Source organism: Pithys albifrons, chromosome 7 (assembly GCF_047495875.1).
Source record: "Pithys albifrons albifrons isolate INPA30051 chromosome 7, PitAlb_v1, whole genome shotgun sequence".
In the NCBI taxonomy this organism is placed as follows: Eukaryota; Metazoa; Chordata; class Aves; order Passeriformes; family Thamnophilidae; genus Pithys; species Pithys albifrons.
In genome coordinates, this window is record NC_092464.1 from 39,662,303 (window position 1) to 39,678,630 (window position 16,328).

At 39.2% G+C, this 16,328-nt stretch overlaps 1 protein-coding gene across 3 annotated transcripts in view; it reads right to left on the minus strand.

The window, feature by feature from the left end:
* TOP2B (DNA topoisomerase II beta) overlaps window positions 1-15,802 on the minus strand; it is a 63,534-nt gene extending 47,732 nt beyond the window's left edge. For 2 of the 3 annotated variants that reach the window (XM_071561111.1, XM_071561110.1), the window contains exon 1: window positions 15,363-15,801. In XM_071561111.1, the coding sequence (XP_071417212.1) occupies window positions 15,363-15,431 (69 nt within the window). In that variant the 5' untranslated portion in view covers window positions 15,432-15,801. Of the gene's footprint in view, window positions 1-15,362 lie in introns of all 3 variants that reach the window. The other variant, XM_071561112.1, reaches the window with a different exon arrangement.
* Window positions 15,803-16,328: the final 526 nt, after the last annotated feature.

Genomic DNA, 16,328 nt, shown 5'->3' on the forward strand with positions numbered 1-16,328 from the left:
CCTTTCACACCACACCATCAAGATTAGAAATGGATCAGCTAAGCAGGCAGAAAAGAAACAGGAGTTTGCAAATAGATACATTAAACTGATACGTGGAAGAGTAGCAATAAAAACTGTACTAAAGAAGCACTGCCAATAGCTGCTACATAAATTCTGTTGCACTGAAGTATTTCTGTGAATGACATCCAGGCTTCCATTGAGTTTCACTGCACATGTATTTTATTTTATGATAATTTTTTTACATCATACCTCACAGAGTCACCCTTGGCTTACTTACTGGTTCCACAGCTCTGTTAACACAGTTTTACTATGCTCACTTGTTCTACACAGACAGGAGAACGGCAGGAAAATAAAATAAAACTTCTCAGATAAAGGAAGTGTGAAAAAACAGAAGAGAGGAGATGCAATTCATATAGAAAGCAAAAGAATTACAGGTGAGAAGACCAGCAGAATCTTGTTCAAACAAAACTGTTTTATTTGCTCCCAGTTCTCAGGCTTCCAGAGGTTTTCACAATCAGCGAAGTGCATGATGGGCAGTGATTACATTCCAGTTCTTCAGCTGTCATGCATATCAGTACTGTATTCTTGGGATTGTTCTGAAACAGGGCTCCAAAATGCTTCTACCTGCACAGCATCTGAGGACTAGGGACTAACCACGCACCACAACTCAGTAAAAACATCCACCCAAAATAAGAACTCAAATCTTAACCTAAAAGATTTAGGCTACAATTTCACTACCTCCAGTATCAAAAATGTTGTGGGATGAGTAAGAGTCAGAAGATTAGAAAAAGTCCATTTTATTGTGACTGAATAAGTATCCCTAGACTGTGAAAAATTAGAATAGAATTACTGGGAAGGGATTCTTATGAGCTATTAGCTTTAATACAACACTAGGAAATGCATTTCTGCTTTCCAGTGAAAGCCTTACTGACAACTTGGAGGAGTTTACACTTTCTGATTTGTTAGTAATAAACGTAGAATATCCAAACTGTGTCTTCTGTTGAGATACTACTTCCAGATTGTTGTCATGTTGATAGACAACAGAGATCACACCAAGACAAACTTTGCTGTCTAAAATAAGCTAGTCCTGCAGAAGTGTCACCTCCTGGGGAACAGTGAGTTTGCTGCAACCCTGCAGGAGTAAAGATCTTGTTACTGTGCTCCCTGTGACAGTTATGTCTATTATAATTTATAACACACTAATTGGAACATGATAATGCATGATTCAAGAGGGAAGCATAATATTTTTTCTTTCTGGTCTGTGAATATTTAAAAAAAAAAAGGAAAATGTAATCTTAAAGAATTTTATCATTTTCACTAAGACAACATAAACACTTTTTCAGCAAATTCTACTTAAAAGTTTGATTCCTTGTCATAAATATTTTAGGTGTACAATACTCCAAGTATAGTATATATTCTGAATCTATAAAAATACTCATAAATATTTAGATTTTATTTCATATACTACTGAAGCATAAGCATAAAAGCAAAAGCCAGAAAGTATTCAACTACACAAATGAATGTTATTTTGCAGGAATGCAAGGATCAGAAGTCCACAATACTGCAGTTTCCTAGACCAAGCATTTTGGGCAGTGCTGTACTCAGAAGACCAATTCTGAATCCCTGTGTCTCCACCTTGAGTGGACATTTTTAGAGTTCAAGTGATACTTAGAACTCATTCCAAAAAAAGGATAAAATCGTCATCACCAAACCTTGTATATAGATCTACGGACACAAACACTCTCTGCAGTCTCCCTATATGTTTTCCTTGATAACTTTAAAAAAGGGAAAAAAACAACCAAAACACAAAATTTAAAAGTGTTTTCAAATTCAGAGTTTCTACTGCTTAAAATACAAGTAAATATAGCATAAAAGTCCTCCCTCACCCCCCTTTAAAAAAATAAAACAAACAAAAACCAAAAACAAACAAAAAACCCAACCAAACCAACAAAAAACCCCCAAAACGAAACAACAACAAAAAATCCCCAACTGGGCAAGCATTTAACCACAGTGATGTTAAACTGACAATCTCTTCTGTATATTTTGGAATTGTCTCAAGAATGCCTTTTGTATTCTGCCCTGTATGAAAGATCTTCATACTGTTAAAGCTCCAGTAACACTTCCCAAAACAGCACCAGCTGTTGTTCCATGAGAAAACCTCTAAAGAGAATTACGCAAGTGCTGCAAAAGCCTTACGTTTTCTGCCTCATAGTAGGACAGCTTTATGCTTGTTTGTTTACACCTTGCCCAATTTTCCTGGTCTGCTTTGCAATTTTAATGCTGCCAACTTATGATTTATTTATTTTTAAGCTGTGTATGACTTTCCCAATGTTCTTGTGACATTCGAGACATTACAGAGTCTCCATAATCTTGTGGACTTTCTAACCCTCCAGACTGAAGACAAACATCCACATTCATATGTGCAATCAGCAAGATAACCATCCTTACGTAGTTTGGAAAGCTAAACCCTATTGCTCTGTGCATCCTTCTTAGAAGACACAGTTAATACTTCATACTGTGACCTCAGATAGCACCTGTTTCCCAGATGCTCTTAAACACAGCACAGTCATAATTGTATGAAAAAAACACACCAATCCTCGGCTGACAGCAGTTGCTGCACAGGTTACTACATCACCACTATTGTGCACACTGTCATAACCATGTTTTATGATGGTAACTGCTTCCTCCAGTATGACTGCTATGACTGCAGAACTTCATTTTTTGCAGTTGTTTTTGCCATATAGTTATCTGATACTGTGTGAAAGATGCAGCCTTTCTTTCCTTTGGTGATCTCAAGAGTCAGAACACAAGCTGACTCTAATAAAAAACAGACAGTTTGGTAACAAAATTTTACTGTCCATCTTCAAGCTATGAACTCACATATTTCATTTTGGCATATTCTACCTTCATATTTTGTCTTTGGGTTTTTTTTTCTTACTACAATCTCAGCCATTGGCATTTCTGTGTATAATAGAGCATGTATGGCATCCATATTCAGAGATTTTTATTGCCTTGTTTAATGAAAATTGGGTCATATCTTTCTTTGCATTTTGACATCATGTTGAGCCACCATGCTGACTTTTGTTATTTATGTTGAAAACAGCTGTACTTAATAAAATTAAATTTTAATACACATTTGACCTGGAGAGTTTGACAGCACCAGAGAAAAGCTATTCCTATCTAAATACACAATAAAATGTAAAGCTACAACAAAGAAGGCAGGTTTCATCATCAGTTTCAATCCTGCCATAACCAGAATACACATCTCTGGTTTGACTAATTACTCTAAGTGAAATCTTTACTTTTTTTTAAGTGGCTGAATTCCATACCATCACAAGAAGTTGAAAACTGTGAAAAATGTTTATGTCTCTCCCCACTTACACAGACTTAATTTTGTATTGGTCACTGTCATCTTCTACTCCACACTCCGTACAACAACAAAAAAGTAACAATATTTTTTCTTTAGTCTGCCTATTCTTTCTTACCCCAAAAAGGGCTCATTTTCTAGATGAGCAGACAAGCATAAATGAACCTAGAGGAAAATATGCATGTGAATAAGAAGTTACCTTGGCTCTGTCTGTTCTGCCTTAACCTCATAAAACTACTCCATATAATGAATACTCCTGATACATACTCCTGAAAAGGCAAATGCAGCCCTGGGACATAACAATTTAGAAAAGCACAAGCCATGTGTCCTACATTTTCTTAAATAAAGGGTAGGATAAGCACATTTAGTGGGACAAGACAGTAAATTTTGAATGTAATTAAGCTATAGAACCTTGGGAGGCTAATTAAGTAATGAAATCCAGGGACTACAGTTCAAACAAAACTACCTTTTCCTGAGAAAGATATGCTATACCCCAAAGAAAAGGTGTATAGGTGCAATATGGTAATTACTAGGTAATTCTATAGATAACATGCACTTGGACTGTAGTTTGGTGTTATATATTAGGTCATAATGGTCTCTTCTTCCCTTAGAAAAACAGACAATGAATAAATTCCTACCTAAACAATTTCCCAAAGAAAACTCTGGCTGAGAATACCTCCCACCCACCATGAAAACAAAACTGGAGGGAGTTTCAAAATAAACCACTCTCCTGCTGCGTTTAACAAATGGTTGAGCTCTCCTGCCAAGATAAAAACACACAAAAGTAACAGTTCCATCTTACCACAGAAAATTTGCAAACCATTAGTGGCATGAACTACATCTCTCTATCACATCCTTCCCAAAGTGATCAGAGAAAGGAGCTTCCAGTACCTTTACCCAGAACTAGTCTCCTTCCAGTGGGACTAACATGATTGTTTGTTTTAAACTCCTGATCTTTTGGGGTTTTTTTAATGTCCTGATTCTGACACTTTGCTCTTGACTCTGAAAGCATCACATTATATACAGTTCTGTGGTGATGTTTCATTTATGAAATAGCTTCTGAATAGTCAGAATTTCCCATTATAGAAAAACACAACAGTTAATTACTGCCAAAAGGGAAAAATTCCTTTTTTTTCCCCTTGCCCACTGCTGCTCCGTCCCTTATAGTGGAATCAAATCCACCTCCTAACAAGCCAGTTCAAAGATCAAACACAGCCTTCCCCTCATTTTTCATCATTAGAAGCAATCAGTTGTCCACTGGCTCATTTTTCTGAACAAGGCTGCTAGAGAATCAGACAAGTAGTGGTGCACAGAAAAGAGGAGAAACATACAGCTAGGAGGATATGGTTTAAAAAACCACTACACTTTTCAACAGCTAACACTAAGATTGCTTAACTGTACCGTGAAATGACATTCTTGGAATCACATAGTTTCTCTTCCTAATAAATACCTAGGCAAAATAAATGCAGCATCATTCTTATTTTAGGATTCTTAATACCCAGTATTGCAGCACACAGTATTACAGCACACCAAATGCAAATAAAAAATTAGGGATTTGCTTTCTCCACCTGTATTTGAAGAATATCAGTTTTGTACAAATATGTATGCTCACTGTAATTGCTTCTGACCAGGAAATGATGCATATTGTTCTAAATATTAATTCACTTACATCTATATTAAGGTAGTACAGCAACAGCTTTGCTTCATTTGGCACAGGTTTGTACACAATCAGCAGCACATTTGGATCCTGATCATAGTATACTACATTCTTTTAAAAGCAAGTGTCTAATATTGGCCTTGTATGATGACTGAATTTCGTTGCTAAATCTTTTAAAGGTCTGAAATTTTTCATTGTCTATCTATGAACAAGTTCTATTCCAATATTAAATTTTGATACTGTTGTCACAGTACTAAAAAGTACACCTATGGATACCTAGTAACATTCACATTTCAAGAATCTCTTTTTTTTCCAGCTAAAAATCAGAGACAAGCAAGGAAAAAAATACACTCACAAAACCCGAATTTATTGATGTTAAACTTTAAGACAACTTTGGACTGTTCAACATTCTTAGAACAGTGGTCCTTGGAACCACCAAATGAAGCCAGAGTTTGACCACTGAATGACCAAATCTGTTTAGTCTACTGCTGTATCAACCAAGTCACACACAAACCCTCCACTAACCAAGAAATCAAACAGTTAGAGGTACTGACATCTGAACTTCAGGTTATCAGTATCCGGCAGCACCTCTTTATAGCTCAGTGTTTCCCACATTCTTGACCTTATTAAATGTTTTACGGCATCACCAGTTGGGACACTGTGAAAGTATTCCAGACTCCCAGCACATTTACATTTCCCAGTTGCAATGATTACTTGACACAGTCTGACAGATTTTTCTAGGTACAAGAGAATTTGTACCAAAGTATTTTTACTCTGCTGACCTGTCTTCTGATTAACACACAAACTTTAGAAAATAACTGCAGAAAAAACTTTAGGCATGACTAAGAGAACATTCCTGACTAAGACATTCATACCGCAAAAGAACACAGAGAGAACAAATCCAACAGAGCAGCTTTTCAGCTCATGTTGACCAGCACAGTGACACAGGTCAAGCTGCAGCACACTGGAAGAAGCAACTGAATGCACACATGAAGACTCTATTCATAGCACCCCAAACCCAGGCTTTTCTAGTCACCTTCAGGACAACTAGTCACATTACATTAGCAGAAGAGGAGCATCCAAATATCATCAAGGGGTAACTTATCCAACTGCACTCTTCAATAGGAAGCGATCCTCCACTGTACAAGCGAAGCAAATTTTGGAACTCTCATGAATGTAACAGTCATCAGTATATTAGGACTGCTGTACCCTTATGTAATTTACCTGTCAACCTTGCACTGAAATACTAAAACACCTTGACTGTGATCCTTGAGCTTTTCATACTTCTAATATACAGGGTCCCCTAAAAAGGAACATCATATGATCACTAGTAAAAATTAGAAGTCCACTCCCTAGAATCTTCCACAGAAAAGCAATATCAACATATACTTAACACAAGGTATCATGTAAATGCAAAGTAGTGATTTTTCCCCCCTTCTTTTGTTTGGGTTTAGTTTTTGTTTGGTTTTTTTGGGGGGTGGGGAGTGGGTTTCATTTGTTTGTTTGTTGTCTGTTCCTGTCCCACATGTCAAAAAAACTCTAAACATACATACCATGGTTTGCTAAACAAACAATAAAATCTGCTTTTTTATTACTAGAAGCATCCATGGTAACATGGCCATATTTTCTGGTATTTCTCTACTTGCAAAATCTATTCTTTTCTGCCATATTAAAATAAATATTAATCCTCTTAAAAAAATGCTTTGAATTTAATCGCTCAGCTCCTACTACACAACATCTACTGCTCCTCTGGAGACTTTACAGATCTTGAAATGTTTTACAAGTATCATAAATACACTGCATATTCTGGTCTCAATCCTGTAGTAAACTCCATGAGAAAGGAAAGAAGGTTGCTGTTCCAAATATTTACAGCAATTCAGGAGGAAAACAGCGGCATCAATGAGTCAATAAAGTCTAAACACTTATCCAAAACACCCCCTCACCTTTTCTCAGCCTCTCATCCTCCCACAACAACATTCCTACAGAGGTAATTAGGAAAAGGCTTTCAGGATTGTTCACTAGAAGTGCTGACAATCTTGAAGATCATTGAAACTCTAACCTTTATTTTGCAATTGAAGAATTGTGTCTTGGCAAGCAGAAGAATTCACTTCTGCATAACAGGTACGGTAAAACATCTTCAAGTATTTTTGTGATTATTTTTTAAATAGTTCTGCATTTTCATAATCTTTCTGTTATCTGACATGTATGTTTATCACTCAACTGGTAAAGAAGAAAGTCTACACAGCATATTCTGAAAGATTTAACTAATATCAGGAAGAGCAGGTTAACACGATACAATTTCAAGTTTGTTTTCTCTCAGGTATCTGTACCACATCACTCCCCCTCCACCAGCAGTACAGTAAGCAACTTCATTCCCCCAACCAATTTCTTACATGCTTTTACAGTCTTTTATTTGTGATGTTAAGAAAAATCCTCTCCTGGGTCTGCTTAAAAATGAAATAGAATACCTGCTTCACTTTTTGCAAGTGTTCTCCTCCAAGCAACATGCCTCCATTTTACTCCAAGATTGTGACTTAATACCTCAAAATTTTCATGACAATACTGTAATACATCAGTCGTGGAAAAGACTAAGTTAGGATCACTAAACAGTGTGTGACAAAACCCACTACCTTAGCCAACATAAAGTTCTGTGCTGATGCCTGGAGGAACAGCCTGAAAAGCTGCATGCAGTAGAACTCTACCTCAGATGGACTAAGATGGTGTTATTTTTCCCCAGACACCAAATCATTCTTGTATCTTTGTATCATGGTATGCAACTACCAAGGGAATAAACAAAAGACAAATGTTCATACACTACTACACTGTCTTCTGTAAAAAGTCCAAATAAGCCAGAGCTACCAGAGCTTACACAGCTGGAAAAATCTCCCGTGATGCTCACACGACCTCTTTCTCATAAGTAAAGATGCTCTGCCTTGGAGACGACCCCAGAATTTTAACTGCTCTCATGGAACTATTACATATCAAGTTATCTGGTTGCAAGAGTGCTCTTGATTTATATAAAAATAACTTTTCAATGTTATCTTATAGCTCCTGTGATTCTGCCATAACAAGAACATATTGTTCCTTGCTCTCTCCTAGAAGATTCCTGCACAGATTGAGACAGCTGCTGTGACCCTGAGAGTAGCTCAGTTGGTTAAACCTCGGTGCCAAGGTCACCAGTTCAATCCTCTGTACATGACATTCACTCAATGATCTGATCCTTGGGGGTCCCTTCCAGCTCAGAATATTCTATGATAGAAGTACTTTTAACACTGAGATTAGCTCAGTTGATTAGAGTCTGCTACTAATAATGCCAAGGCTGTTGGTTCAAGTCCCTGGAGAAGCATTCGCTGAAGAGTTGGACTTTAAGATCCTTGTGGGTCCCTTCCAATTCACAATATTGTGGATTCTGTGCTTTAGGCACCTAAGGTAGACATTTGCCGAGTTTTTCATACACCTGCTCTTCTTGCAACTTTTCAATATCTTAAAGAATGAAGAGGAAGACCAAGTCTAACCATGCCCACTCATTCACTAAAACAGGAGCAAAAGAAACCAGTACCTCTTCAAGAAATGTGGCTTCCATGAAACAAGAACTGCTTAATATCTTAACTGCAATTCTACTTCACAAATCACGAAAAAATACATAGTAGATTAAGTAATTTCTCTCTCTTATATCTTTTTGTCTTTTTCTTTCCCCTTTAAGGTAGTTTATTTTAATTATGTCCAAAAGAAAATATAGATATGATGTTTAGATTTGAACTTGTCAAACATGTTCTTACTCAAGCAGTCTTTATACTACCTAACTTGTCTTAACACCTTTTTTCTTACTTGCTGAAAAAAATTACTAGAATTACTTAAATACAGATAGTGTAACAAATACACAGATCTATCATTTCAACAATGTAGAAAAATTAGAAGTAGTACTTTACTTTCAGTGACAAACTGTATTTTTAGGTAAATTGAAATTGCATTAAGACACATTATTAAATGAAACTAGATGATCTGATATCGTAGAATAAATTTACAACACACACTTCAAAACACAACTTGAAAGGACTTAGTTCATAAGAATAAAGGCATTGGCAATTACGCTGAAATTTTAAAACTAGCTAATCTGATCCTCACTTATCAAGAAGGGGAGGAATACTTTCCTGCCTTTCAAACTTTTAAGTTTACTGAAACACCTGAAGAAAATGGCAAGAAAATAGTTTTGAATAAAAATTCCTAAGAGCTGGTCTGTCACTTGGCTTCTGAGGAATACTTTTCGCCTATGTTTGCAATACAAATAATCATTTGGTATGATTTGATCTTGACACTTTTTTAGCTTGTTAGAACTTAAAATACACTTCAAATTTCAGTATTTATTTTCAAAGTTATGTAACAGTATTTTATATGTCTTGACTTAGTATTCACTTTAAACCTGGAATATTAGCATTAAAATACATTCTTCAAAAATACCTGGGTTTCAGTAAAAGTACTTGAGAGTACACAACTAGGTCTCCAAGTATTCAATTTTTACATCAGGCCCCTTGACACAATTATACACATGCAGAATGACATATTTTTTGCTTAATCTGATTTTGAAAACTTTCAAAATACCTATATAGTGCAGAATAATGTCACTGTGGGTGACTTGCAAGAAATTTACTATTTTAAGTGAGGAAAATTAAGGTTTTTTGCAATGGATTTCATTTCTAAGTTCTCCGTAAATAATTTATAATATATCTAAAACTCACTCTCAGGGGTGGAATCACATCCATCATCAAGGAATCACATGTGCTGATTGGCATTCATTGAAGCATAAACATGCATTTGAAGACTACCTTTGCACAAAGACACACAAGACAGTATAGATGCAAGGTAAAAATCTACTTCTGGAAAAATAAAGCCTATGAAAATTAAATACCAAAGTTAAATGGTAATTTTTTTTCAAACTTAAACTGTTTATCTTAGACTACTTACATGTTCTTTTGTTTCAAATGGTTGCTTTATCTGTCAAAATAAAGTAATTTCTTTCTTACTGTTTGATACAGCATGGCCATCTTAGAAATTAAGTGTACACACACAAATCTAGACAGATAGAACATGAATAGAGGACATGTGCCTGAATATACACCTTCCCCACCAAACACCTACAGTAATCCCTACCTACTTTTTAAAATCAATTCCTCCCCAACTCCGAAGATACATATTCCTTCCCAAGCTTCATCACAACTTAGTTCTTCACTTCCACGCATTCATCATTCTTTCATCCACACCAGAGCAAGGTTTGTCCCAGCTCAGAACACGGAGGGCACAGATACATGTTACTGAGCCGCAAGAGCGGCCGCGATACTGTGCCAGCACCAAGCCCCCACCTGATATCACCTTATCACTTCTCTGATCTTGCATTATTCAGCACTCTAACACTGAGAAGACAGGGCAAAAAAAAGTATTTAACTAAATGTTGTGTGGAGGATAGAGGATAAGAGGCAACCACTTTTTCTTGAACGGCAAACCTTAACATCTGAGGAACCTCTCTTCAGAACTATTGTGTCTGACTCGCCCAACTAAGCCACAAACACTTCCCTCTAGGATAAGATCCTACTGCTAGGATATTCAGGAAAGTCATGACATCTCCCTGTAGCACTGCTTCCTTACGGGCACCAGAATTAGCAACTCAACAAGAGCAAGAGGGAATGCTGCTTCCCCTCAACTGCTAATATAACTACATAGCTCAAAGCCTACAAAACACATTATGCTTAAAAAAAGTAAATATCAATATATTGAGATAACTGTTCCAGGTCTGACCTTCCTTTGTATAACAGTGGAGGAAGGGGGGGAAAGAGGGGAAGGGGAAGGATACACAGGACAAAGAATCTCCCAGTTCTTTGGTCAACATAATAGCAAAAGAAAAGACAGATACTCATAAAAAGAAAGGGAAGATCACTGAAATAAGACTTGGCAACACTTGTTTTTCCCCCCCTCTGCAGACACCACAGTATAGCAGAGATAAGAGAGTAACAGTATATGTAACAAGTGTGACATACGTGACATATATCCTAGGTGCAGCTTCAGCCAATGGAGAAACAGAAGGTCTGATCCAGATAAAAAAGTGGAAAGAACTGAGTTAATTCTGAGCTCTAACATGGGTCTGGAAAGGATTCAGAGGAAGGAACTTCAAGCACCTACTTCTGGTTTGAAATTAATAGTGGTAACAAACAGTAATAAAAAGAATAAAGAACAATTTACAGTTGGTTTACCTCTAGGAGAGTATGCTTGCTTCTAAAAAGGGAAGATTCGATCAGGATTTGGTCATATTACTAGTCATGTTTGCTAACTGTTTATACTTCAGACAGAATCTAGAGAGCTCATAGAAACAAACTCCTGATAGAGCAGTTTGGGCAACTCTTGGGCATGTTGGCATACGCCAGCTCTTCCTCCGAGCACTGTACTGGCAGAAGGGAACTACTGTGTTGCTCCTGTCCTAAAGCCCCTGCTCCCAAATCAGAGCAATGGCTGAAGCTCAGTACACAGCAACGCTGGGCAGATCCTTGGGGCAGGAGAGATCCAGTTCAGATTTCAGATGCAAAAAGCTTACCCATAAAGTTAGAAACCACTTAATGTAGAAGCCAAGTGAAATATGGCATATCACAAGAAGTTATCAGATATTATTCAAGAGGAAAATTTGTTTTAATCCTCTTGGAACAAATTATTAAAGCCAAGTCAAACTGAAAGCCATTCCTTTATTAGAGTTAAAAATATTTGGTTTCAAATGAAATAATAAAAGAAAGACAAGGTCCCTTTAACAAAAGGGCAGGGGTGAGCTTTATTTGTTGGTGGGGTTTTTTGTTTTGAGTCTACTATTTTATTGATTACATATGTTCTTTATGTTTTAAAAATTTGATAATATTAAATTAGAAGTTATTTTTAAGGTAAACTGGAACTTTTGAAAGGTGGTAATTTGACAAGTTGTATCTTTTCACTTACCAATACACAACTACAGTATTTATTCAAAGCAGTATGAACCAGCATAAACAAAAAATATAAATTATAAATATATTATTTCCATTCTGTTCCATCCAAGAAGCAAGCAGATTTGATATTCATTATATTTTTTAAAAGAAAAGTCACATTAATACTCAGTAAATATTCTCTTTAAGCTGACATTTTCTAGACCAAAATCCTATCCCTTCATAAAGAGCAGTAAAACGGAAGTGGTGTTCAAAGTTTTCAGGAGTCTCAGCTTCCATTTATCAGGCTCGTGTAGCTCTTAGGGTCAAGGAGAAAGTCTTGAAAACATTGACAAAAGTGATGAAGTGCTGATTCTTTGAAACACTCTTCCATATCTCTGTGGGCATTACCATTGTATCACAATCAACACACTTCACAGTGTTACTTGGAATTATTTCACCTTTAATATAAAAGGCATATTTAAAAAAAATATTAAGTAACTATTACTGTACCATTACAACAGTTCATTTTCTGTACTCCCTAAACACACACAGAGGATGAAGAACTATTTCTTTTGCACAAAGTAAGTTTTTCTAGCAATAGAAAAAGCCGTGACATTTCACAAATTAAAATTCTTCTACTTACAAATGCATGCTTTTGTAACTAACTCTTACTACAATTTGACACTTTTGTGAGTGACATTTGGAGATCATTCACCAGAAGTAATTTATATCACTCTGTAGGTCAAAACTCCACCTTCTACCAACTGTGAGAGTGGAGGGCTGCAAGCCAATTTCAAAAACTCATCAACCAGAACAAAAAAAAAGGTTATTAAAAAAAATAAGTACACTTGATAAATGAAAGGTTACCTTGGTTTATTTTCATTTATGTAATGCTAATTATTTTCCCAAGAAACATTTTCAATTGTTGTACACTCATGTGTCCCCCTCACTGGTAATGGTGTCTGCTTACCGGGGAACTTGTTACATTTCTTTAATTCTGTTACACTTATCTGGAAACACTTGCTGTTTGCTTCCACAAACATTTAATTCCTCTTCCTTAAGTAAAGGTTATCACCTGATGCTTGTATGAAATTCACTCTAAGGTAAATTCTTTTTCACGGGAAGTACCTTTCCTTTTCCACCACTCAATGTAATTGTTTCTTAACTATTTGAAGCAATGAACAAGGGTGCTGTTTGAATCTAAAGCTAAAGTTACACATATTAAAATGTGAGCACCAGGTTATGTACACAGCATTTTCCAGTTCAAAACGCGAATTAACATCCCACCAAGTTTTAACTATTTCTTCATCTTTAGAGCCAGACTTCTGTTAACTCGTGGACTTATTAAGAAACCACTAACAATGCAAAATACATTACTCAGACAGTGAAGCATCCTAGTGGTTTCAACACACTCATAGGAAGTCTAAAGAAACCAAAGGAGTTTCTAAACAACTTAAAAGCAAACAGCAAGTGGTTGCATATCCATGGCAAGGAGATTAAAACCAGACAGTTGAAACTATTCTACCCTTATTTCTGTACCTCTCTGCCTCAAGGACAGCATACGATCATCTACAAATGAAACACCTCAACTAACTTTTTTTCAGCCTGGCACACTGACCATGGCCTCATCCATTTCAGTGCTACAAGAAAACCTTTCTTTTGTATGCCAGTATTCTACAGCTGACATGGAACAGGTCTGGTTTTTGGAGCTGGCTCAGAAGTCCTACCTTCACCATTTAAAATGCATCTGAGAGAAAAAAACAACCTCTGACTGTTTTCTGAAAAAATAAATGAAAACAGTATTAACTAAAATCTGATTATTTCCCTACAACTACCCTGAGTCGACAAAAACACTTAAACTTTTACTGGTTTTAGAGAATGAAAAGTTCTACTATTTCCAGTTGTAGGAAACTGTTGACTCACCATAATTTCAACCCCATTACATTTAAGAACATATTTCATTAAAAATGCCTACTCAGTAATTTTCACACTTCATTCTGCAGTTTTCTATTTGAGCTGTAAAACTTTCAATTACTTGGTCCAACCTACATGGTCAAAACCTTAATTCTGAAGAGCTACCCAAAGATCACAGTTGGTAAAGATCACATAATACTGCAGAAAGGAGAATAATTCTAGTTTCTCTACTTAGGGCTGTTCCCACATCTAAACTGTCTAATTTCAAGTGGCACACCCAGAAACTTGCTCATAAGTTTTATATACCTTTCCATACTGCCAGCGTCTTTAAAAGAGAATTACCAATATAAAATGCAGTAATTAGAGCCATGGAATAGTCCACCATCACAATATACAGGATTTGTTCACCCCAAAAACATATTCATGTTCTTTTCCAACAGCTCCAGGATGTAGAGAGACACAAGAACAAGTCTGCTGTTACTCTCTTTAACAAGACCACTTAAAGGTTCCTACCTCTGTAAAGCACGTGTATCTGATTAAAGATGCAGCTACCTCACCATCTATCAAGATACACTGTCTTCTGCTTAAACATAAAAGAATTTACACACAAGCTGAGCAAGAGAAAGGCAGGGAAGTTGCTGATTGGCTGAACTAGACCCCTTCAGGTCACCTTTGCTTCTCCTTCCTCTCACGTCTCACCAAACCCTGAGAGAATCCACTGTTACTACAGAGGAGGACAGCATCTCTGCACTAGGAGTCAGGCTTGTGGTCTCAAAGGACTTTAAGGTCTAGAGTCAGTTGTCACCAGCACCCTCTCTAATCTTATTACTTCTGACCAATCCATGGAAAGCAGTAAAACACCCCCTTCTTGGGTCTGTTACAGATTTACAACTTTTGAAACATGATGAAGTTCAATTCCAAGACATAACGGTAAGCACACAGCTCCTGCTCCCTGAATGTCTTTAAACTTGGGAACGTCAGATATTGTCCTTTCAGACAGCTGGAAAAGAAGACGGGATCAACACAGAGCCCCTCTGGTAGCCTGCAAGGGCTTTGCTGTAGGAACCAGAGGCAATAAGTGAGACTTTGGCGGGACGACAGACAGCCCCCATCTTGCTCTGAAGGACAGTGACCTCAAGATAGCCCTGCTGACCCACCATCTACCTCCAAGGAAGGAGATTCCTTCCCACCTGTTTGCTCACAGACTGACCTTTTCCCTACGGTCCCAAGCACCCCGAGGAGACCCCCAGGGCTGCGAGCCTCCCTCCTGTAACACCAATTCCAAGCCCATGGTCTCTCCTCTTACCCCGGACCCCTCCACCGAGCGGCTCTACAGCATTTCCCTTTCCACGCCAGTCCTCAGCTTCTTCCCTCCTTTCAAAGCCAACCCGCGCTCTTTTCACATACGCAAGGGACGCGGAAAGAAATAATAGTACTAAAACACGAGCAGCACACCCCACGAACAACAAAATGCAGCCTCACAACTTACCACCCAAGTCAGTCCCCCGCTGCCGCCACCACCGCCGCCGCCTCCTCCTCCTCCTCCAGACTTTGCCATTTTCTGCCCGTCTCTCCTCAGCCGAGGCGAGGGCGCTCGGAGGCGGCCGGGAGGGCCGGCACCGACACCGCGTCTGGGGCCGCTCCGCGCCCGCCCTCACCGACGGCCCGACACCGAGGAAGGGCGGCCGCAGGGCCCGCACAAAGCACCCCTTCCGCCGGGCGGGGAGGCAGTGAGAGGGCGGGCGGGCCCGCCCGGGCCTGTGGCTCTCGTTAGTTTAAAGGGACGGGCCGATCCCTTCGCCTCTCGGCGGCGGCGGCAACAACAGCCTCCGCTGTCGCCGCCGTAGCGCTGGTGCCTCCCTCTTCCTCGTCGTCCTCGTCCTCACCCCCTGGCTGCCCTCCCCCCCCCCGGCAGCCACAAAGGCCCGGAAAACAGATAATTAATTAAAAAAATCTCCCCTTCCCTCCCTCCTCCCTTGTTCCCTCCCTCCCTCCCGCCCCGCCCCGCGCGCGCGCGCGTACCCGCGCAGTCCTCCCCCCAACCCGCACTCCCCTCACACACGCACACCCGGCGTTAGCCCGGCGCTGGCCCAGCCCCTCCTTCTTCCCCTCCTCTTCCCGTCCCGGTGCCGGTACCGCTCCCCGCACAGCCCCGCACGACGCGCAGACAATAAATAACCGCGCCGCGGCCGCGTCCCGCACGCAGTCGGCAGGGCCTCCGCTCTCCCCGCCCGCCAATCACGAGCCGACCCGCCAATCGCGCGCTGGAGGCGGGAAGGCTGCGCGGGACTCCGGCCAATCGGAGTAGCCAGAAGGAGCGGCCGCGTGTGACGTCACCGCGGGTGGTAAGAGGCGGGAACCGCCCGCACGGGGGCGCTGCCGCGCGGGCAAGGGAAGGCGAGGCGGCCGGAGCGGGATCGGGATAGGGATTGCGGGGAAGGAGCCGGGTGAGCCG